This window comes from Hippocampus guttulatus, chromosome 21 (genome assembly GCF_054856545.1).
Source record: "Hippocampus guttulatus isolate MCC_2025c chromosome 21, RoL_Hgut_1.0, whole genome shotgun sequence".
NCBI lineage: Eukaryota > Metazoa > Chordata > Actinopteri > Syngnathiformes > Syngnathidae > Hippocampus > Hippocampus guttulatus.
In genome coordinates, this window is record NC_141281.1 from 6439709 (window position 1) to 6461272 (window position 21564).

The window sequence follows — 21564 nt, forward strand, 5'->3', positions numbered from 1 at the left end:
GTGGCACGCGAAAGAAGACACTTGGGGTGTGTTAATCACTCAAGAAGGAAGAAGATATAAAGTTAACACTACATCCTTTGTTTTAAGAGTTTAAACAGATGTTCGTGAAAGGGACTGGTATCAATAGTACTCATGGTAAGGTTAAATTCCTCAACAATTATACAATTGTCACAGAATTGACAACAACCAGTATTGCATCTGACAATGATGAAGATGTCAACGAACTTTTCTGCCCACCTCAGACTGCCAGTCATGGAAAGCCAAATGTTGAACAAGACAGTGAGAGCATGCTGTGAAGGTTGGAGTGGACAGCAGTGCTCAGATGGTAAGAGAGAGAGAGAAAAAAAGTGATACAGTAAAATGCAGTGAATAAATATTTGATTTTGTGCACTTAACACATAAAAATACTCTGGGTTTGGGGGCACTTTCCAAAATTATGCCTGATACCTCTACTCCCGCTTAGGTGTAGGAACGCATGGGCAGTGTTACTCCACCTGGAGTTGTGCAGAGTTCCCTGGAGTCCACAACGCCTCCCTAATGACGATGGAGCAGTGCTGCGGCAGCCAATGGGGATTAAGTTGGAGGAATGCCTCGGGCCAGACCTGCTTATCCTGCACTTACACTCTCCTGCCAGGTACCAAAATGGGAAGGCACATGCACATTTACACAAAAGTGCATCTTAACACCCTTTTCTGTTTAATCAATGACTTGCTCACATTGTCTCATACACCTCCAGACTCGCAGTTCTCCCCGCTAGTACGTGGGGGTCTTCTCAGTAGCGTGAGGACGCCTCAAGGCTCAGCCACCTGCATGTCCTGGGGTGGATCCCACTATCGCACTTTTGACAAGAAGCACTTCCACTTCCAGGGTAGCTGCACTTACCTGCTAGCCTCATCCATTGATGGGACCTGGGCAGTCTACATCAGCACGGTCTGTGCCAGTGAAGGAGACTGCAGTAAGGTATGACATGCTTCCATTATGACATGGATAATATGATTGTGGAATATTTTTGGATATTTAACAAGCTTACTTGACAATGGAATTCAATCTGGAACTTGAGGTGTTTTTTATACATTCAGTGCAAATGTGTCAATGGGCCTTTCTTTTCAGGCTCTGAAGATGATGATGGGCCTTAACTTGGTTACAATTCACCACAGGAATTTAACCCTCAACAACCTTCACGTTCCAAATGGCGAACCCCTGTTTCAAAATGGTAGGCTGTCACTCATCCGCACATCGTCAACAAGAACACATTTATTTCCAGGATCTTCAACATGCATTCTAACAGTCTTGTTGAGTGTTTATTTATTACTTGAAGCAAAACATACAATAATATGGATAAAAGTGACATCAGCATTCCATGGGTATTTTTTTTTTTTTGTCAAAGAAAATCTCAAAATGCAACCCCATTTAAAACTTACTTTAGTGATTTATGTCTCACCATTTGCAGGAGTGAGTATCCACTGGCTTGGAGATTATGTGTTTGTGGAGAGTGTTCTCGGGGTGAGGGTGAAGTTTGACCTGGTCAACAGTGTCTATGTGACAGTAACGTCTGAGCATCTGGCAGCCACTAGGGGGCTTTGTGGAATCTACAACAACAACCCAAATGGTGCGTCAATTAAACTTTGACAAGACTCTCCCAAAAATTGACGATTTAGAATTTTTCACTGGTGGTGTAATTTATTGACATTCTTTGTCGTAGATGATTTCACCACAATGGGAGGAATTGTGTCCCAGTACGCTGCAAGCTTTGGCAACTCATGGAAAGTTCCTGACCAGCAGAATGAAGTACTGCACCAAAGACATTGAAGTGGTGTTGTAGCAGTCTTGCTCTCCTTGTCGTTGACTTGAATTGCTCCCCACCATCTTTTTAGGGTTGCGGTGATGCCGCAGAGCTTGGACACAGTTGTGATGTAACGGGAGATGCTGCCTTACGCCGGCAAGCAGAGTCCAAGTGTCATCGACTACTAGAAATCCCCTTCAGGCAGTGTCACCCTCGCGTGAGTGTTCCCCCATTAAATCGCACCAGTGATAGCCACATAGCAATATGCAAATGCTGCCATACAGATAAACATCAACTTTGGCTAACCACATAACCTGTTATGTTACTTGTGCATCATGCATGAGGAGAAATTTCAGTTTTCGTCTTTTCACTCTGTCGTTGGAAGCCCACAGCATCATGTCACTCCAAATGTTTGCAGTGCAGTGTCAGAGCTTCCCTCGTGTTTTTCAGCTGGACCCAGCAGCGTACCTCGATACATGCCTGTATCTTTTCTGTAGCTTGCCACCCAAGGAGAGGGAAGCAGCAGTATGTGACACACTGGCGAGCTATGCTCGAGAGTGTGCCCAGCAACATGTCATCATCATCTGGAGGGCAGGCAACCTATGTGGTAATGATGTCCACATAACGATTAGGCTACTTCTACTACTACAGTTCATTAAACTCAACCGATTTAGCACAGAGGTGTCAAAGTCATGGCCTGATATGTAATAAGAGCTTCAAATGTAGATCTTGTTCTTGTTCACACTCCCTAAAAAAAAATGTCATTGTCTCCCTACCATATGCATCTCCGCAGCTCGCATCTGTCCCAGAAGGCAAGTCTTTTCAGACTGCGTGTCCTCGTGTCCCCCTAGCTGTGCATCCCCCCAGCCCCCAGGATCAGCGTCATCAGGGGGTCAGTGCCGGGAGGAGTGCGTTGGGGGGTGCGAGTGTCTTCCAGGACTCTATCTTCACCAGGGACAGTGTCTAAAAAGAGATGATTGCCCTTGCTTCCATCGCCGGCGTACATACCAGCCGGGAGACAATATACAGCAGAGATGCAACACCTGGTGAGGTGGCTGCGTGCTTCTGTGTTCCTGTCACTTGATTGACCTTTTTTTTTTTTTTGGTTGACGTTTTCCGTATTCCGAATATAGCGTTTGTCAAGAAGGTCAGTGGCAGTGTACTGGGGAGAAATGTGCTGCTCAGTGCAGTCTGATGGGAGCGCTCCATGTCACCACCTTTGACAAAAAGCGATACTCGTTAAAAGGAGGGGACTGTCCTTTTACTACCGTGGAGGTAGGAGAACTACATTACATTTCCTTGACAAATAAGGTGCACTTGCACAAACTGATGAGATTGGGTACAAAAGCGGCATCAGAAGAATTCATTGTAATAATTATTAGTTCTGACCGACCCTATCGGAGATTTTAATTCACCAATAAAACAATTCCAAGTCGTTGTAAACAAGACACTGCAAATGCAGTTGCATTGTATCAGTACTCTAATGTGTTTTCAGGACTACGTCGATCGAAAGCTTGTGGTGACCGTACGCTCTGGAGAGTGCACAGCAGGAGGAGGAAGCGGTGCAACAGGCCTCGGTTGTCTAATCGAGATGACAGTCACAGCACTTCGCACCACAGTCATCATCACTGACACCGGTGAGTTTGCGGCAGAAGATAACCTGCCTCGATTCTGTAAAATCCTTAAAAAAAAAACTAAAACAAAAAAAAAAACCCACATTGACTCTTTTGTATCATAATTTGCTTCGCTTGAAATCTGAATGCTCCGCATTATTCTAGGTGTGGTGACGTTGAACGGCCAGAGGGAACTGTTGCCTGTGGTGACCGGCGACCTGGTAGTGCGGAGGGCATCGTCTGCCTTTCTCCTTATCCAGACCTTTGGAGCTCAGCTTCTGTGGCACCTCGATGGACCCCTCATCATCATTACTTTGCAGCCTCATTTTACAAACAAGGTGGCCGTCACGTCAGTTTCACTGTGCTTAGTGGAATGAAACCAACATTGTCGGATATACAAATACACTTGCCGTTAGTTTTGGAAGCCCCTTTGTACTTCAACACAGAAAAATGACTTAATAGTCACTGAGGTATAAGAAGCAAGTCGGGTCAGCTTTAGCTGACAGCGCTTCTTTGAGTAAATCGCTAGCCTAAAAGACTCTAGATTAATTTCGGGTATATTTTATCTCGTAGGTGCGCGGCCTTTGTGGAACACTGACCTGGAACCAGCATGATGATTTTATGACCCCAGAAGGAGATGTGGAGAGCAGCGTGTTGTCTTTTGCTGGCAAATTCACCACAGAACATTGCACTCTACCCGGAGGAGTGTCTCCAGACCCCTGCACGACTTACACTCAGAAGAGACACTATGCCGACGTTGTCTGCGCCATCATTCACAGCAAAGTATTTCAGGTTAGTTTGCGACATTAAGTGTGTCAGTCCAGAAAGGAATGCCCTTTTTTTTTCCTTACCCTGACCATCTATTGATATAATTTTTAAATTTCATCTATACCGTGAAAACGGTTTTCAAAAACATTGCTGAATAAATTCTTTACAATGAAATGAAGCTCCCAGGTAGCTGTTCTGCTAACTGGTCAAGAACAAATGTCTATATTATAATGATAACGTACATGAATAACAGACTGCATTATGGCTAAAGACCTGAAGAAAACTACAAGCGCCATTTACTCTCATTCCCTCCTTTAGGCATGTCACGATGTCGTGGAGAGGGAGCCCTATTTTCGCCTCTGTCGATCCGAAGTGTGCAGCTGTGCGGCCCAGAGGCCCTGTCATTGCACAGTGCTCACTGCCTTTGCCCGACACTGTGCCCAGGAGGGTATCGTTGTCCAATGGCGGAACCAGACCTTCTGCTGTAAGTGTGACGTGGCCGCACGTACACAAGGAATGTGTTTGTCAAAAATGCCCTGTGCTTTTTTAAATTTAGTTTTCTTTGCGGAGTGAAGAGGCCTTATTTGTAGATGGTGTGGTGTATTACAATGAAATGCCAAGTAAAACAAACACGTCTGGCTTTTGTCTTTGACCTTCTTGCAAACAAATTCCGATATTTGGGCGAGCTTGAAAACTATTTTCTGAGGGGCAGGGGGGGGGGTGAACTTTTTTTTTTTTTAATTCTTAAACAATATATTGTTAAAGTGCTGTAGAAAATATATGGCTAGATTAGAATAGTGGATCTATGCTTGGAGAAAAAGTCCAAGTGGAAAACAGAATCCACCGGGAGTTTACAAAGCAACGCCTTAGGATATGCTCTCTTTGTTTCAGCGTTTTAACTGTCATTGCCAATGATGAACACATTGATGTCTTTTTCCAACCTATTTCCTCCCGTCTCCCCAGCCGTCCAGTGTTCCGGGGGTCAGGTCCATCATGAGTGCGGTCGAGCATGCGGCCGCAAGTGTTCAGACCTGCAGCACGGCTGGAGCTGTGATGATGACGGCAGCGGTGGCGGTGATGAGCTTTGTGTTCCGGGTTGCCAGTGTCCTGCAGGACTCGTGCAGGACTACCAAAGCCAGTGTGTGCCCACCACGATGTGCCCGTGTGTTCAAGGAGACAAGATGTATCTACCTGGGGAATTTGTTCAGAACGGCTGTAACACCTGGTATGTTGAAAACAAAGATTAGACCAAGAATGTGTTTTTTTTTCTTTTCTTTTTTTGTCAGTAGTAGTATTCACAGCGGATAGCGGCTGAGCCCTGCTGGGATCTCAAGTATTTGGCGCCGCAGATAAAAACCAAATAATGGCAGTAGAGCGCACTTTTGTATAAATGAAACTCCTCAACTCACTTCAAAATACAATATTTCCTTTGCAACAGGATGCCCAAAGACGGCAGCAAAGCACAAACATAGAAATGAAGCTCCTCAGCTCACTTCACCATGTTGCCCTGGCACCAAGTTGACAGCAAAGCACTAGTTTTATTCCTTTGGCCTGAGCATAAAAGCAGAAAATAGGTTTGTAAAATTGACAGAACATCACAGAGGATAACCCTGTATGTGTTTCACTTGAGGTACCATAAATAACTCATATGTAAGCCATTGTGTAAACAACTTGAAGGACACAGTTGAGCACGCGGAACTCATCTAGTATAACCTTTCTTCTCTTGCTGCTGGAAAGAGTGCCCCTTGAACCCAAATAAAATAAAAAAATAAAAAACGCTGATGATCGAACGTCTTAGTAACTCAGTGATTACCACTTCAAACGGATCAACGTTCCGTAACATTTATTTTATCAATTGATTTATTCCGATTAATTGAGAAGGGATTGTCATGAGTAGCAGATGGCAGAGAATCGGCATGTTGTGGCGGCTCTTTCAACTGAATTTTGCCTCAGGATGAGTGCTTTTGCAGAATTAACCCCATTCAGATTTGGTTGCCTTTGTTGTTACCTTTCTACAGTTTTAATTGAAATGCAGATGCAGTGCTGCTCCTGCTGTTACTTTGACGGCCAAACCGAGGCCTGCCTAGAATAGTGAAAATCCGCCAGTCTGCAACAATTCATAGCACATATGAGCGGACGTTCCTCGAGGCGTTGTGTCCGGTGGTGCAAGAGCTCTGATGAAATCACTCTATGTTCCTGCTTCTTTGGACAGGATAGGTTGATTTCATTGCTTCTCTTCGCCACAAAGCGGCTGTGATGATCTCTATGAGAATGACAAAGTATGTTTATGGTGAAATTCCAAACACAACAATGTCCTAAACTATATTTCTTCTGGCCCCTCGCCTCTCCGTAGCGTGTGTGAGGAGGGGCGCTTTAACTGCACGCGGGCCCCCTGCGAAGAGGTCAACAAGTGTCCTGGCTCTCTGATCTACGCTCCACGTTCATGCCTCCTCACGTGCGCCAGTTTGGACCCCCCAAATCAGCAGCAGGGGTCCGGCCTCCTGAGTTGCATAGAGCCCCTATCTGGCTGTGTGTGCCCCCCCGGAACTGTCCTGCTTGTAGGTGCAAACTCAACTTTTTGAACCTGAAAATGTGACAAATAAATTTTTTTTTTGTCATAGTAAGGGAAACCAAGACAAGAAGTATGATAAAAAATGATGAGATTTATTTGAGAAAGAAAACAAAACATGGAGAGACACCGTTCACAGATCTGTAAAAGGAGCCTGTAGTTGAGTTTTTTGTTTGAAATGAATTTGTCTATTCTGCAGGGTGATCAATGCGTCCTGCCTGCCGAGTGCCCGTGTCGCCATAATGGCCGTCTGTACTACAGCAACGACACCATCACGAAAGACTGCAACACATGGTGCGGTCTCACTGAATAAAGGCCTTGGTATATGTAGTACAAATACTTCATACCTGATTTACTCTTGCAGTGTGTGTAAGGAGCGCCACTGGCACTGTAGCCAGTCGGCCTGCTCCGGCATGTGCGTGGCTACCGGAGACCCTCATTACGTGACGTTCGATGGGCGCTACTTCTCTTTCCTGGGAGACTGCCAGTATGTCCTGGCGAGGGAGACCAGCGGGTTGTTCAGTGTCACGGCGGAGAACGTGCCCTGCGGAAGCACCGGGGTCACCTGTACCAAGTCCGTTACGCTCAGCCTTGGGAACACCATTATACACCTGCTGAGGGGTAAGTACTCTTGTTCTACTGGAAATTGTAAACCAGTACCGTGTTGTTGTCGCAGCTCAGAAATGAGCGGGAATATATTAAGTGTGCAGATAAAATGTTAACTACGTAATAGCTCGAAATCGTCTCATCTTTAATTTAGGTAAAGCAGTGACCGTTAATGGGATGCGAGTTACTCTACCCAAGACATACAGCGGGAGTGGTCTGACTTTGGAAAAAGTGGGCATGTTTGTGTCGCTTTCCTCCAGACTTGGGGTCACCCTGCTGTGGGATGGAGGTAGGATTCGCGTACCAAGTCTGAAACCTCACGCTTCAGCATGTCTTCACTATGTATACGGATTACGGTGTATACGTATTTTTATCAATTTTTTTGTAAGATATGGAAGTGAAACAACAAATGAAGTGCACGTTGCTTGCAGGTATGCGTGTGTACGTGCGCCTGGCCGCACACTTGAGGGGAAACGTTGGAGGCCTCTGCGGTAACTTCGATGGGGACACGGAGAATGACTTCACCACACGACAAGGCATCGTGGAGTCCACCGCTGAGCTATTTGGGAATTCTTGGAAGGTCAGCCCATCCTGCCCCGATGTAGCAGACCAAGATCTTCGAGACCCCTGCTCGGTGAGTCACGCTCAGAGCCGCCAATGGGTGTGCTCCGGCTCATCCGTGACCCTCAACAGGAAAAATGATGACTGGATTGATCGCACGGGCAGTTGATCTCACTTTGAAACACAACCGATGCGCAGGTTAACTCGCATAGAGTACCGTGGGCCAGGAAAAGGTGTGGCATCTTGACTCAGGAGCTCTTCTCTCCATGCCACCTTGAAGTGCCCTTCCAGCAGTATTATGACTGGTGTGTCTTTGATGCGTGTGGGTGAGTAGCCATCAACACGAGCTGTCTTGGTGCTCTCCATAATTTCTTGGGTTCATTCATTTTCCCCTCCTTTGACTTTCAGCTGTGACTCCGGTGGGGACTGTGAGTGCTTGTGCACAGCCATCGCCACCTATGCCGAGGAGTGTAACCACAGGGGGGTGTACATTCGCTGGAGGTCCCAGGAGCTCTGTCGTATGTTAGGCAAAATATGGCATTTGTCCACGTTCCAGAAGACTGTAACTACATTTCTCTCCTTGGTTGTGTTTTTGCCAAAGCCCTGCAATGCGAAAATGGACTTGTTTATGACCCGTGCGGTCCGGCTTGCTCCCCTTCATGTCCCAATGTGCATCAGAGTCCTCACTCCCAGTGTGACGTCCTTTCCTGTGTGGAGGGCTGCTTCTGTCCTGCTGGTACTGTTCGATACGGTAAGATAGATCAAACTAGAATGCTTGTAATGGTCGACTGAAAGACAGGGTATTCATAAATCCTCATGTATTGTATTGTATAGTGTAGTGTATACCCACTAACAACTAAAGGTTCAACAGGAGGACAGTCATGATCAGTTTTTTTATTCGGTAGGTGACAGCTGTGAAGTTCCTACCCAGTGTCCATGTGAGTGGAAGGGGTCCATGTTTCCTCCTGGAACTACAATCACTCAACACTGCCAGAACTGGTCCGTCCACGCAACAAAGGAAGACATCAAATGTCATTTGGGCTATTTTTATTTTATTTTTTTATCATACTCAATCAGTGGTCTTCCTCTGCTTGTATTCATCCAGTTCTTGCGAAGATGGTGTGTGGCATTGCGATGGGGTAGCTTGCCCCCATCCCATGCCAACCTGTCAGGAATCCGAGTTTTCCTGTGCAAGCGGTCTCTGTGTCCCCTCTGAATGGGTATGTGACAATGAAGATGACTGTGGTGACGGCACTGATGAGATTTGTCCATTCACCTGCTCACCGGAACATTTCCGCTGCACCAGGACGCCGAGGTATGGCACAGTACAGACGTTAAGATTTTTTCCATGAAAGAACCACATGGACTGAAACGGCACCTTTTCCTTTTTGGGATTACCAGTGGACCGTGTTTGAACCTAGCTTTGCGTTGTGACGGCCACCCAGACTGTGCTGACCAATCAGACGAGGAGCTCTGTGGCCCCGCCACTCCAGTGCCCCTGTGTCCACCGGGGGAGTTTCAGTGCGCCAACGGGAAATGTCTCTCAGCCAGCCGTGTGTGTGACGGACGGTTGGACTGTGGCTTTGCTGATGGTTCTGATGAGCAAGGTAGTGCAAACGATATTTCGGGCAAGCCGTTGCCGTCGTATACACGGCTTTGAAATGCGATTTTTAGGCTCACGTAGCGCAAATGTGGTCCAGCTCTTATTCACTGTGAGGAATTCTGTTTCCCGTCTAAGATTGTGGTGTCATGTGCGATGAAGGGGAGTTCCTCTGTGCTGGAGGACGATGTATTCTTTACCTTCATCGTTGTGACGGCCATGATGACTGCGGAGATCTCAGTGATGAAAGGGGGTATGTCATAATTAATAGTCTATATTCCCCATATTTTGAAGGAAAAAACACAATAATGAGTAATAGTGACAAACATAACTATTCCAAGAAGGCCTTGCTATGGTATATCCATCGGTGTTTTGGTTCTATATACAGGCCTTCATGAGACAAATGCTAATAAAACCCAGTTGAGCTTCAAATTTCAATATTTTATTTGGTCTCCAAGTCCATAGTCATTCTTCATGATCTCATCTTTTGGCCGTTTTCTAGATGTGTTTGTGCACAAACGGAATTTCAGTGCCCAGGGGCCCAGTGTGTCCCCGCAGAGAAAGTATGTGATGGACTGAGAGATTGCCCGTCTGGGACAGATGAAGCTGTCTGTCCAGTTGGAGGTAAAATGAGCATTTTCAGCATCTGGTAATGCACGTGAGGTTTGGTAGAGTATGTGAGCAAAAAAAAACAAACAATTTGAGTAGTGAGCATGAGAGAGAACATTTCAGTAGAGTTTGTAAGAGTGATGAGTTGTGTCTCTGATGGCTCCTCATCCTCGTTTTCTTTCGTTGATGTACAGTGACATGCGGACCCGACCAGTTTGCCTGCCGTGACGGCACTTGTGTTGCCATCACTACTCTGTGCGATGGAGCACGAGACTGCCCGGCTGGAGAGGACGAAAAACCAGCCAACTGTTATTCTTTCATTACTCCGCTACCTTCACCTTTGACCCCGACCGTGCCAACCTCAGGTCACGCACTAAAAAAAAAAATAAGATGGGTTGATTTCTCAAACCACTGGCTAGGCAACTGTGGATTTTGAGCAGAGTGGGTTTGTTATTTTGACTCAGCAGAGCTAGTAATAACAATAATAAATGTTTTCTCACACTCTACAGGTTGCTGGTCCTATGAGTTTGCCTGTGCCACTGGTGGGCAGTGTGTGCCCCAAACTTGGCATTGTGATGGCGAGTCCGACTGTTTGGACGGTAGTGATGAGCAGCAGTGCCCTTCACTCTGCGGTCCTGGCCAAGTGCTCTGCCTGAGCGGCGACCAATGCGTGCGTTACCAGCAATTGTGTGACGGCAACGCAGACTGCCGTGACGCATCAGATGAGAGCATCGACAACTGCGGTAAGTCAAACATGAGACAAATGTCATCTGATTGTCAAGGATGACTTGAGGAAAGGGCGATTTTGATCACTGTGGTTGTCTTCTAGGCTCGGCCCGGATCCCACCTTGTCCCGGCAGCTTCTCATGTGACAATCGCACCTGCGTGAACATGTCAAGAGTGTGCAACGGTATCCCTGACTGTCCGCGGGGTGATGACGAGCTCCTGTGTGGTGAGTTGTTCGAAGATACTCTTAGCACGGTCTGAGGCCCAGTAGAAAACATCAACCTGTAAAATGTCTGATGTCCAGGTAAATACGTCTCACCAGCGCCCCCTGGCGATGGGAATACCACCGTCTCCTGTCCCGAATTCACCTGTCTGGATGGATCTTGTATCAATTTCAACATGGTAGGTTCATATATGCCCCCTGACCCCTCACGCCATTTATTCAAAGAGAAGACAGCAGGATTTATGTCAACATGTTATCCAACTCCTTATTAACTTCCTATCCAGATGTGCAATGGTGTGGCAGACTGCCCAGATTCCTCACTGGCACCGCTCGGGGGTCCCACTGATGAGCAGGGTTGTCGAAGTTGGGGCTCCTGGGGTTCTTGGACCCCCTGCAGCACCACCTGTGGTACGGGCTCCATGAGCCGGCGCAGATCTTGTCCCGCGGGAGACATATTGCACCACTGTCGGGGTCAGGAGGTCCAGAAGCAGCAGTGCTTCAACACCACTTGCCCTGGTATGAATGTGGAGTTAGTTTTGTGGGTTGCGAAAGCCGAATGATTCTGGCAATGAAAATGTTCCGTCTTAACCAGTGGATGGTCGCTGGCTTCCATGGGTGAGCTGGTCAAACTGTTCCAGCGAGTGTGGAGGAGTGCAGATCCGACACAGAGACTGCATCCTGCCTCAAAATGGAGGACGAGATTGCTTCCAGCTCCCGGGACCATCCAACCTAAGTTTGGAAATCAGTAAGAGATCAAATTAAGTTCACCAAGATTTGAGCGCATCTTCATCCTGAAATTTTACCTGCAAGCCCAACTTTCATCATGTATGGAGCTTCACGATAGAGCAACTACTGAGCCTGACATCATCTGCTTGCTTCTATTTCAGGGCCTTGTTCGGAGGATGCCTGTTCCAGCAGCAGCTGTCCGACAGGCCTGGTGAGGCACAACTGTTCCCCCTGCCCGGTGTCTTGTGCTCACATCAGCAGTGGGACTACCTGCGATCCCACAGCACCCTGCTTCTCAGGTCGCCCATAGTAGGCACACTAGATCTCTTATTTATTTATTTTTTTATTGAATCTTACAGGTTGTATTTTTTTTTCCAGGCTGCTGGTGTCCAGAGGGGCGGGTAATGAGCCACACCCAGCAGTGTGTGTTGCCAGAGGAGTGTGTGTGTGAGCTGGCAGGTGTGCGCTACAGGCCAGGACAGCAGATGAAGGTGGACTGTGAGATTTGTGTATGTGAGAGAGGAAGACCTCGACGATGCCAACCCAACCCGGACTGCTCTGGTTGGTCTTAGAATCAATTGTTTTGTTTTCTTATTCCACATCAACAAACTAACTTATCATTTTGACTTTGCCCAATGCAATCCCCCTTTAGTACATTGCGCCTGGTCGTCATGGTCGGAGTGGGGCCAGTGTTTGGGGCCATGTGGTGTGCAGAGTGTCCAGTGGTCATTCCGGAGTCCAAACAACCCCACTAACCACAGAGATACGAAAATCTGTAGAGGGATCTATCGAAAAGCACGTCGGTCTGTTGCCTCGTCATACCTGCTTAATTTTATAGCAAACATTTGCGAGTAATTGATTTTTCATTGTAAATGAACATCAGAGTCCTCAATTCTTGAACTTGCCTTTCTCGCATGCACTTTCTTCATCCGCGTGTCCACAGATGTCAGACTGACCCCTGTGATGAGTGCGAGTACCAAGGTCAGTCGCACACGGTTGGGGACAGGTGGAGGACCGACCATTGCCACTTGTGTCATTGTTTGCCCAACCTCTCGGTGCAGTGCTCTCCCTACTGCCCGTATGCTGTTACCGGATGCCCACAGGTAATACAATACAATACAATACAATACATGCTTATTTATATCACGCTTTCACAACAGCGGCAGCTGTAACAGACAAATCTATCACCTTAATTCAACATATACCACAATACAAGACTTCAAATATACTTGCATCATTTTATTTGAATTTCTCTGATTATCCATGCTATTTTTTTTCTCTCCCAATTATAGTAACCGAGTCATTTATGTACTTCTCAATTCATGCAGGGCCAGAGTCTAGTTCCCGGAGAGGGTGACACATGTTGTTACTGTCAAGGTAAATTTTTATTATTCTGTTCTTATTTATCCTGAAATTTGAACCGAAAGCTCATCTTGCCACTTTGTTTTTGTTTTTGTTTTTTTGTGAGTTTTGAGTGTTTCGTTGTTGCTGCCTTTTCTTCATTGAGCTTGTGTTGTATTCAATGTTCTGCACAGCGAGCAATAAAAGTTCCGCAGTGACACTCAGCCCCGCCCCTGTGACTTCCGAGCCAGGAAAGGACATCGCTCCCTTGGTGCCCACCTACCCACTCCCCCCTGGCGGTCAGTGACTTATGAATGCATCATCAGGCAGTTTCACGAGAATGTTTATGGCACCATCCCGTTGTAATAGGTGTAGTGCAATGATATTTTTCATTCTTCTTCTACAGAGGAGTGCTGGTTTCCTTTGGGCGTTCAGTTTCTGCCGGCCTCCAGTTTCCATGCCTCATCTCAGCAAACCGGTCATCCCCCTGAGGCAGCTCGCCTTCATGGTTGGGACCCCCACGCAGACCTTCAGGTACAATAGATAAGGAATATTATTCGTATGCTCTTTTTTTAATGATTTGGTTCAGGTTATGTTTTATGAGTTATTCTGACAACTCACCCAGTTGCAATCACTGTGCGATAAAGCAACACAATTACTACGACGTACTTGTATGAATGCAAGATAGATAATGAGCAGCAGTCTTGTCCTGTATAATATAAGGGCATGTGTTTCTGTTCTGCCGTTCTTTTTGCCATGCTTCATATGCAGGGCTGGAGTCCAGAACCAGAAGAATATAAGGATCTACCACAGCGCAGCCGCGAGGGGCACAGTAGCAACGCACAAAGCCCTTACATACAGATTGACCTACTGAAAGAATACAACATCACGGGTACACTTTTATACCTGGCCATACTCGTTTCACAATGTTACACTGAATTTGTTAAGTAAAACCTTCTGTTCCTTTCTCCAGGGGTACTTACCCAAGGGGGTGGTGTGTTTGACACGTACGTCTCCAGCTTATACCTGCAGTTTAGCCGAGATGCAAAACTGTGGTACATCTACAAAGAGCTTGTGACTGACGCACAGCCCAGAGCTAAGGTCTGGTCATCACATTGTTGTTGAGCTGATATGTTCAAAGTCATTTGCCCCGTTTTTGCTGCAGGTTTTTCATGGTAATCACAATGAGGGAGGGGTTGCTGAGATCAAATTGGACAGGATGGTGTCGGCTCAGTTTGTCCGCCTGCTACCACATGATTTCCATAATGGCATCTATCTTCGTCTTGAAATTATGGGATGTGAACATGGTTAGTAGATGTTGTCTATGTCCAATATATACTGCGTGCTCCATATTCAATGAACAACTCTTTGTTCTTGTCTGGTTCAGGGTACCGCTGGTCAACCATACCCACACCGACTTGGACCCTCTCGCCAATCGGTGGCTGCAGAGAAAAGGAACTCCAGTGTAAAAATGGACGCTGTGTACCAGCCGGCCCGTCAGGAGTTATCTGCGATGGGGTCGATGATTGTGGTGACGGCTCGGATGAGATGTACTGTGGTGAGATTTTGATCTAATTTGTTCATTTATTTCTCAATACCACTTTGACATATGCGCACTGGCCTATTTTATTATTCCAGGCACACAGACCTACCCGACAAGTCCTGGGAGCTGTCTGGGTGGTCAGTACTTATGCCTTCCACCAGGGGGCTGTATCGACACAGGAAAACGTTGCGATGGGATTCCTCACTGTCCCAGAGGAGATGATGAAAGTGAATGTCACCTGCATGAGAACATCACGGCGCAGTCTGACAGGTGAGGTCATTAAATTGCAACAAAGTGTTGTAATTCATATTTTCTTGAGTTCAACCCCTTCTGATATGCAATACAAATGCATTTACACACATCCTCAGACCATACACACCCACCGCTGCCCCGATCAGGACCCCTTCCAGGATCCCTGTGACTCGTCCTGCAATATCACCAACAGTAAGTGAAATTATCAAAGTTTCTGTTGCTTTTCGTGTTCTCTGACACTGCCTCTCGGTCCTTTGCTGGATATTTTAAAAGGTATACAGTATATAATTAGGAGTTTGAATTTGTCAATGAGAACTTTATGCACTTTTTAATACATTTACAGGATGGTGGCCCTGGATTTCGTGGTAAGTTCTTGTGCAACTTAGGCTAGAAGTTAGTTAGAGAATAATTGTCAAACCATGTCCGCTGCCGACTTGTGTTTTAATGTATTACACATGCTGTATGGACAAATCCTTGTAGGCATCTGCTCCTCTGCACTCGGACTGGAGGATGGAAGCATTCGTTATGGTCAGCTGACCTCATCCTCCTATCGTGAAAACAACCCCGCTGATGCCGGTCGACTGAATATCATTCCCAATGTGTGAGTGAAAATATGGGCTGGTTACTTCAATGTGCTGCAAAGATACCCTTATCAGTGTTTTGTTTTGTTTTTTTAATCATGAATGAAAAGATACACTGTAACATTTGTCCATGGTGTTTGCAGTCAAGTTATGGAACCTGGATGGAGCCCCTTGCCTACAGACCTCCAACCGTACTTCCAGGTTGATTTCCTAGAGCCCACATGGGTTTCAGGGGTTGTGATGCAAGGCAGTGAGCGCATGTGGGGTTACCTCACAAAATACAGATTAGCTTTTGCCCTGCATGGCAGCCTCTTCACCAACTACACGCAGGATGGCAAGCCTGGTAGTCCTGCTAAGGTATTGACATCAAGATGCCACAAGATCTCACTAAAAGAACATTTTTATATTAAGTAGGGTTTGCAATGGATAATAAGTTCTTCAAAACATCCACAAATTGAAAAAGAACAGAAAAGTGAATTTTTCAGAGCACTTGTAATAGCGTCCGTCTATTACCATACACACAAATGCAATGGGAATCCTGGATAGTAACTCAAAATTAGTACTTTAAGGAACATTCATCTTCATTATTTTTGAACAACCTAATATTACTTTGTCTTCACTTTTTGTACAGGAATACAGCAACTCGTAATTGGATGAATAGAACTAAATGGCACACAGGTGTAGATTGTGATTAATATACAATAAAACATGTTTGATGTTTCTGGTCTTTTTATTGTCATGGTGTAGGTATTTGAAGTACGGATGGTGGGTCGGACCCCCGTGACCCGCTGGCTCGGAGGGCTTGTCCGGGCTCGCTATCTGCGCATCATTCCTGTGGAGTTCAGACACACGTTCAACCTGCGTGTTGAGATCCTCGGCTGCAGAGGAGGTGATGAGTTTCATTTTCTTCTTCTCTGTTGAAAAATAGTTTTTCAAATTGAGCTGTTGCAAGGTGTGACGTCTTTATTTTTTATTTATTTATTTTTTTTGTATTGCAGATGAGCTGGTGACGCCCAGCAGTATTACTTCTCCCTCTGGTGGTGGGAAGATTACACTGAAACGCTGTCAACCAGGCCAGTTCGCCTGCCAGCAGAGTGAGCAATGTGTTCCCATTGCTGTAGTTTGTGATGGGCGACTGGACTGCAAGGATCATACAGATGAAATAAATTGTGGTGAGAAAACTCATGGATACTCCATTACAGTATACACAACTCATAAGTGAGTATATTTCTAGAAGTAGCTGAACAGCACAATCATCTTCTTTCTACACAGGCATTCCAGGTTTACAGAACCAAACTAGTCCCACCGGTAGACCAGGCTTCCATGGTGACATGACAACAGGTGCGCCGGGCCTCCAAACCACCAAGCCACGAGGTGGTCTGCCCGGTGTGGCTACAGCTGGAGTCACAGGACAACCTGGACTTTGGAAAGCCACCACCACGCACATTGGTATGAATGGCTAAAACAAATGTGTTTGTATGATTATGAACATGATTTATTTTCCCCATTAGAAGTGACTACTGGCCAGCCTGGACTGCACTTCTCTCCTTCGCACCAGCCTGGAGTACCTGGCCTACAAACCACAAAGCGTGAGGGCCACCAAACAATGTTGCTCGTTCTGGTTCCATGATTCAACGTGGCTTTGACTGAACAGGCGCTCTATTTTACAGCTCAGTGGATCACCACACCCCCCCATGATGGGGGCTCGCCCAGAGTGCTTTGCGTGGAAGGCCAGTTTGCATGCCGCTCATTTGGCTGTGTCGACTCGGCGCAGGTGTGTGACGGCAGGTGGGACTGTTTGGACGGGTCCGATGAAGAGCGCTGTGGTACACATGAGTAACCCAGGAAAAAAATGTTACCAAATACATTTTCTAAGAGAAAATTTGATAAATGGCACTTTTCACCCCACTAACTAATTAGGTTCCTTAGTAAGTCCGGTGCCTAGCCCGCGCCCGCCCGTGCTGAGCCCCTGCTCACCCAAGCAGTTCTCCTGTAATAGCGGCGAATGCGTCCACCTGGACCGCAAATGTGATCTGCAGAAGGACTGTGTGGACGGTTCCGATGAAAAAGACTGCAGTATGAAAAATACATCCTGTTCATATCAAATTCACGATGAAGAAGTGACACGGAAGTGACACGTGATTTGTTTTCATCCTCCAGTTGAGTGCATCATGTCCCAGTGGACCTCATGGAGTCTGTGCAGTGTGTCCTGCGGTGTGGGCTCGCTCTTTCGACAGAGAGACATTGTGAGGGAAGCGCTACCTGGAGGATCCTGCAATGGGGCTCAATTTGACAGTCGCGCCTGCTTCCCACGACCGTGCCCAGGTTTTTAACAGTGGTCAATCGTGCGCCGGGGCTAAGGCCTCACACTGGTCTATTTTCACCTCTTGCAGTTGATGGTCATTGGTCAGAGTGGACAGAATGGTCTAAGTGTGACGTTCAGTGTGGAGGGGGTGTCAGGCAAAGGAGGAGAACCTGTTCTGCGCCTGCCCCGAAAAATGACGGCAGGGATTGCGAGGGCATGAGCCAGCAGAGTCAGAGCTGCAACAGTCAACCCTGCACCAAAGACACGGGAACACAGACGGGTGACTAATTCTCCAACAAACAATATTTCCCAAATCATATTTGACCCCTACCTACGTAAAACGGGTTTTAGATTTATCAGTGTACTATGCATTCAAATACACAGGTTCCGGCAGAAACCTGCCCCTGTGACGAGTCTGATCTGAAATCTTATTCCGATTATTTGTTGAAAAATGTTTCTCCAGGTTGTGTCAATGGTATGGTGCTCGTCTCCGACGCTGACTGTCTGAGTGGAATATTCGAGCCTTGTCCTCCAATATGCTCACATCTTAGCTTCACCAACAACTGCACTGAAGAATGCAAACCAGGTAGGCCTACAAACACACCATGTACTTCCTTGAGTGGTTCATTCAATGACCAGATGTGTTGTACTTGACGTGGGTGTTACGTCATCCACATGAGGGTCGTGGGTACTGTGGTTATCGTCATTTGAGTCTCGCTAACAATGTGCAAGCGGAATGTACCAGTAACTCGAGGTTAGGGTTTCGGTGCTGACTCAATGCCAGTGTTGATCTCTCCATCAAATCCGAAATGAAATACAGATTTAGGTATAGACTTATCCACCCACCCCCACCCTCCACCCCCCTCCCAGGCTGCCGCTGTCCCAATGGAATGTACCTACAGGGAGGACAGTGTGTGAGTGCAAGCCAATGTGTCTGTCACTGGAACGGCCAAAACCTGCAGCCAGGACAAACAATCAGCAGGGACCATTGCACTACATGGTGAGATTTAGCTCTTTTTTTTCCATCTTGCACTTTTGTTTGAGCTATTCCAGGTCTTCAAAAATGAAGCATTGATAAAAACAGTCATCACCTAACAAATAAATGTTTCAGTACATTTGATTCACAAAGATTATGTGAAAGATTATTGTAAAAGTAAAATATAAAAATGTTGACTCTTTTAGTTGTATTTTGCATTCAAAGCATCATACAGAGAGGTGTCTGATAAATTTAAGATTTAAAACACTTTCGACACCACTGAATGAATTATTATGTCTTTTTTTCTGTGACAGATCTTCACGAGACTCATTAGATTGTGCAGGGTTTTTTTTCAGCTGGTGAATGTAGTTCTCATTACGATGATGGTAGGCCTGACATATGGTCATAATTTAAAGTGAATTACAGCCTGGCTTTGTCTAATTATGAATTAGCTGCTTTGTTTCCATTATTTGCTGAAAAACATAATGTGCTGTATTTGCTGGTTTGATGTCTGCGATAAAAATATTGCCTTAGCGCCATCTTGCTGCCAGTGAATAATATTGGCATATGGAAGGAGTTTAATTTGGTCAGGCCATAGCCTTGTCTAATCGGAAAAAAAGTGCTTTGCTGCCATGTTGTGGTTTCAAAAGCAATTCTAACCCTCTTTGAGGGTGGCCTCAATCACTCCCAGATTTTTGCTCCGAAACACGTCTGAATGTTTGTTGTTTCACAGCTGCTTCAGACTATTTGACACATTGTGTGGAATATTTGACACCAGTAAATTGTACACAAGTGTATATTTGTCTCCACAAGTATGTGCCAGGATGGGAAAGTCCTCTGTAACTCCTCCAGTTGCGCTACAACCTGTCAGTGGTCAGCCTGGTCGTCATGGTCTCCATGCGATGTCACCTGTGGGCTCGGGCTCCAACAGCGCTTCAGGTGAAGAGTTGTCAGAGATTATTGCCTGCCCACTTTGATGCATTTGGAAGTTTTCAAGTTGAGGTTTACAACATACTTGTTGTGTTAGGTCTCCAGTGAATCAGACAGGATCCCTCAGAGGACATTTCTGCCCAGGAGACTCCGCTGAAGTCAAGCGCTGCTCCATCCCCTGCGACACTGGTACACTTTCGTCATTCGCCCACATTGACACTTGACTTAAAGGGCGCGAGTGCCTTTTGTTGAATCCAGCTTTTTCGTTCTGATCAATCATTTCCTAATGCATCAAAAACTTGAATTCATATACTCTATAAATCTTTGTTTTTTCAGACGAAGCCGTTGGAAATTGGAGTAAATGGACCAGCTGGTCAGAATGCAGTAAGACATGTTTCCATCACGCAGACGATGTAGGAATCAGGCAACGATTCAGAAGCTGCAACCACTCCGACGCTCAGTCTATCTGTGATGGAGACAACGCAGAGCAGGAGCCGTGCAACATCGTACACTGTGCAGGTATGAGCGTTCGTTTCTCATGAGAGTCAAACGATCAAAAGGTCATTGTGTTGAAATTCTAGTGGATGGTGGCTGGTCTGCGTGGTCTGCGTGGTCTCTCTGCTCATCGGAGTGTAATTCTGGCGTCCAAACACGAGAGCGATTCTGCACTTCGCCCCCACCGCAATATGGGGGCAGAAGCTGTCCCGGCCCGCACATTCAGACAGCAGACTGTAATGCCCACCCTTGCTCAGGTATGACGTTACCTTGTTCCAAGTCCTCAACAGGACCATGCTGTGGTGTGTGGTGGTCTCGCTCAAGCATCATGTCCTCTCTTTTGCGTGCAGGTCTTTGCCCAGAAGGTATGATGTACATGACCGCAGGTGAATGTGAGGATCACGGAGGCCCATGCCCACGAGTCTGTATGGACATGACCTCCACCGAGGTGCAGTGTGCCACTGCCTGTTACGATGGCTGCTACTGCGCACTGGGCTTGTACTTGCTCAACGGCAGCTGCGTGCCTTTGTCCCAATGCCCGTGTTACCATCGGGGGGAGCAATACCCGGCCGGGGCAACCCTTCCCGTAGATGCCTGCAACAACTGGTATTCTTCAAACGCTGCCGCAGCTCAATGTGACATTGATTCAGTTGACTGATTGGCCTGGATTGTTTGTCTTCAACAGCACATGCACCAATGGAGAAATGTCATGTGGAACGACGTCATGTCCTGGTGAGTGGCTTGATTGTTGAATGTACAAGACGTGGCCGAACAAACGTGACTTGGTCCGAGTGAAAGAACCTCAACATTTGAAGGAATATCAATAATATCAAATACATGCTTAAACAACTTTCCATAAGGCCATTCTCTGTCCTATTCTGTGATGTAATTGGTCATTGTCCTGAGTGACTGTGCCTCGTAGTGGACTGTGGTTGGAGCAGCTGGACTCAGTGGAGCTCCTGCAGTCGAACATGTGATGTCGGCGTGAGAAGGCGTTACCGCTCGGGAACCAATCCCCCACCAGAGTTCGGGGGTCGTCCCTGTGAAGGCGCCAGAGTTGGGGTGGACACATGCAGCATTGAACCATGTTTTGGTGAGGAAATATTTTGCCCATAATGTCGCTTTTTGTTTCATGCGTGTGCTTGCTTGTAAGTGAGAATCCAGCCCTTGCCAAGTAATGTAAGTGATGTCTTGATGATACGATATATACTAGGTGTCAGAGAACCATGGAGTGAGTGGTCAGAGTGCTCAGTGACATGTGGAGGAGGTTACAGGACCAGAACCAGTGGGCCTATCAGAATCCACGGCACAGCACAACAGTTCAGTGCCTGTAATCTGCAGCCATGTGGTATGACAC

At 46.5% G+C, this 21564-nt stretch overlaps 1 protein-coding gene across 1 annotated transcript in view; it reads left to right on the forward strand.

Annotated features, from left to right (window-relative positions):
• sspo (SCO-spondin) overlaps nt 1-21564 on the forward strand; it is a 46680-nt gene that overhangs the window by 3191 nt on the left and 21925 nt on the right. The window contains exons 3-66 of the mRNA XM_086102563.1: nt 243-325; nt 464-634; nt 737-960; nt 1111-1213; nt 1451-1609; nt 2931-3058; nt 3279-3420; nt 3562-3734; nt 3970-4188; nt 4483-4648; nt 5128-5389; nt 6518-6722; nt 6933-7027; nt 7098-7354; nt 7494-7628; nt 7771-7973; nt 8099-8226; nt 8309-8418; nt 8502-8651; nt 8806-8899; nt 9006-9215; nt 9302-9507; nt 9639-9753; nt 10003-10124; nt 10304-10474; nt 10619-10852; nt 10939-11061; nt 11140-11237; nt 11343-11574; nt 11651-11803; nt 11946-12083; nt 12163-12345; nt 12437-12587; nt 12728-12887; nt 13113-13161; nt 13320-13424; nt 13532-13659; nt 13897-14017; nt 14099-14226; nt 14291-14432; nt 14513-14683; nt 14764-14938; nt 15037-15112; nt 15264-15285; nt 15401-15521; nt 15645-15858; nt 16249-16390; nt 16500-16673; nt 16774-16950; nt 17013-17090; nt 17172-17327; nt 17422-17577; nt 17662-17826; nt 17895-18086; nt 18270-18392; nt 18677-18806; nt 19596-19721; nt 19810-19901; nt 20049-20231; nt 20294-20464; nt 20558-20813; nt 20893-20939; nt 21130-21300; nt 21421-21555. Of these exons, the coding sequence (XP_085958689.1) occupies nt 243-325; nt 464-634; nt 737-960; nt 1111-1213; nt 1451-1609; nt 2931-3058; nt 3279-3420; nt 3562-3734; nt 3970-4188; nt 4483-4648; nt 5128-5389; nt 6518-6722; nt 6933-7027; nt 7098-7354; nt 7494-7628; nt 7771-7973; nt 8099-8226; nt 8309-8418; nt 8502-8651; nt 8806-8899; nt 9006-9215; nt 9302-9507; nt 9639-9753; nt 10003-10124; nt 10304-10474; nt 10619-10852; nt 10939-11061; nt 11140-11237; nt 11343-11574; nt 11651-11803; nt 11946-12083; nt 12163-12345; nt 12437-12587; nt 12728-12887; nt 13113-13161; nt 13320-13424; nt 13532-13659; nt 13897-14017; nt 14099-14226; nt 14291-14432; nt 14513-14683; nt 14764-14938; nt 15037-15112; nt 15264-15285; nt 15401-15521; nt 15645-15858; nt 16249-16390; nt 16500-16673; nt 16774-16950; nt 17013-17090; nt 17172-17327; nt 17422-17577; nt 17662-17826; nt 17895-18086; nt 18270-18392; nt 18677-18806; nt 19596-19721; nt 19810-19901; nt 20049-20231; nt 20294-20464; nt 20558-20813; nt 20893-20939; nt 21130-21300; nt 21421-21555 (9629 nt within the window). The remainder of the gene's footprint in view (nt 1-242; nt 326-463; nt 635-736; nt 961-1110; nt 1214-1450; nt 1610-2930; nt 3059-3278; nt 3421-3561; nt 3735-3969; nt 4189-4482; nt 4649-5127; nt 5390-6517; nt 6723-6932; nt 7028-7097; nt 7355-7493; nt 7629-7770; nt 7974-8098; nt 8227-8308; nt 8419-8501; nt 8652-8805; nt 8900-9005; nt 9216-9301; nt 9508-9638; nt 9754-10002; nt 10125-10303; nt 10475-10618; nt 10853-10938; nt 11062-11139; nt 11238-11342; nt 11575-11650; nt 11804-11945; nt 12084-12162; nt 12346-12436; nt 12588-12727; nt 12888-13112; nt 13162-13319; nt 13425-13531; nt 13660-13896; nt 14018-14098; nt 14227-14290; nt 14433-14512; nt 14684-14763; nt 14939-15036; nt 15113-15263; nt 15286-15400; nt 15522-15644; nt 15859-16248; nt 16391-16499; nt 16674-16773; nt 16951-17012; nt 17091-17171; nt 17328-17421; nt 17578-17661; nt 17827-17894; nt 18087-18269; nt 18393-18676; nt 18807-19595; nt 19722-19809; nt 19902-20048; nt 20232-20293; nt 20465-20557; nt 20814-20892; nt 20940-21129; nt 21301-21420; nt 21556-21564) is intronic.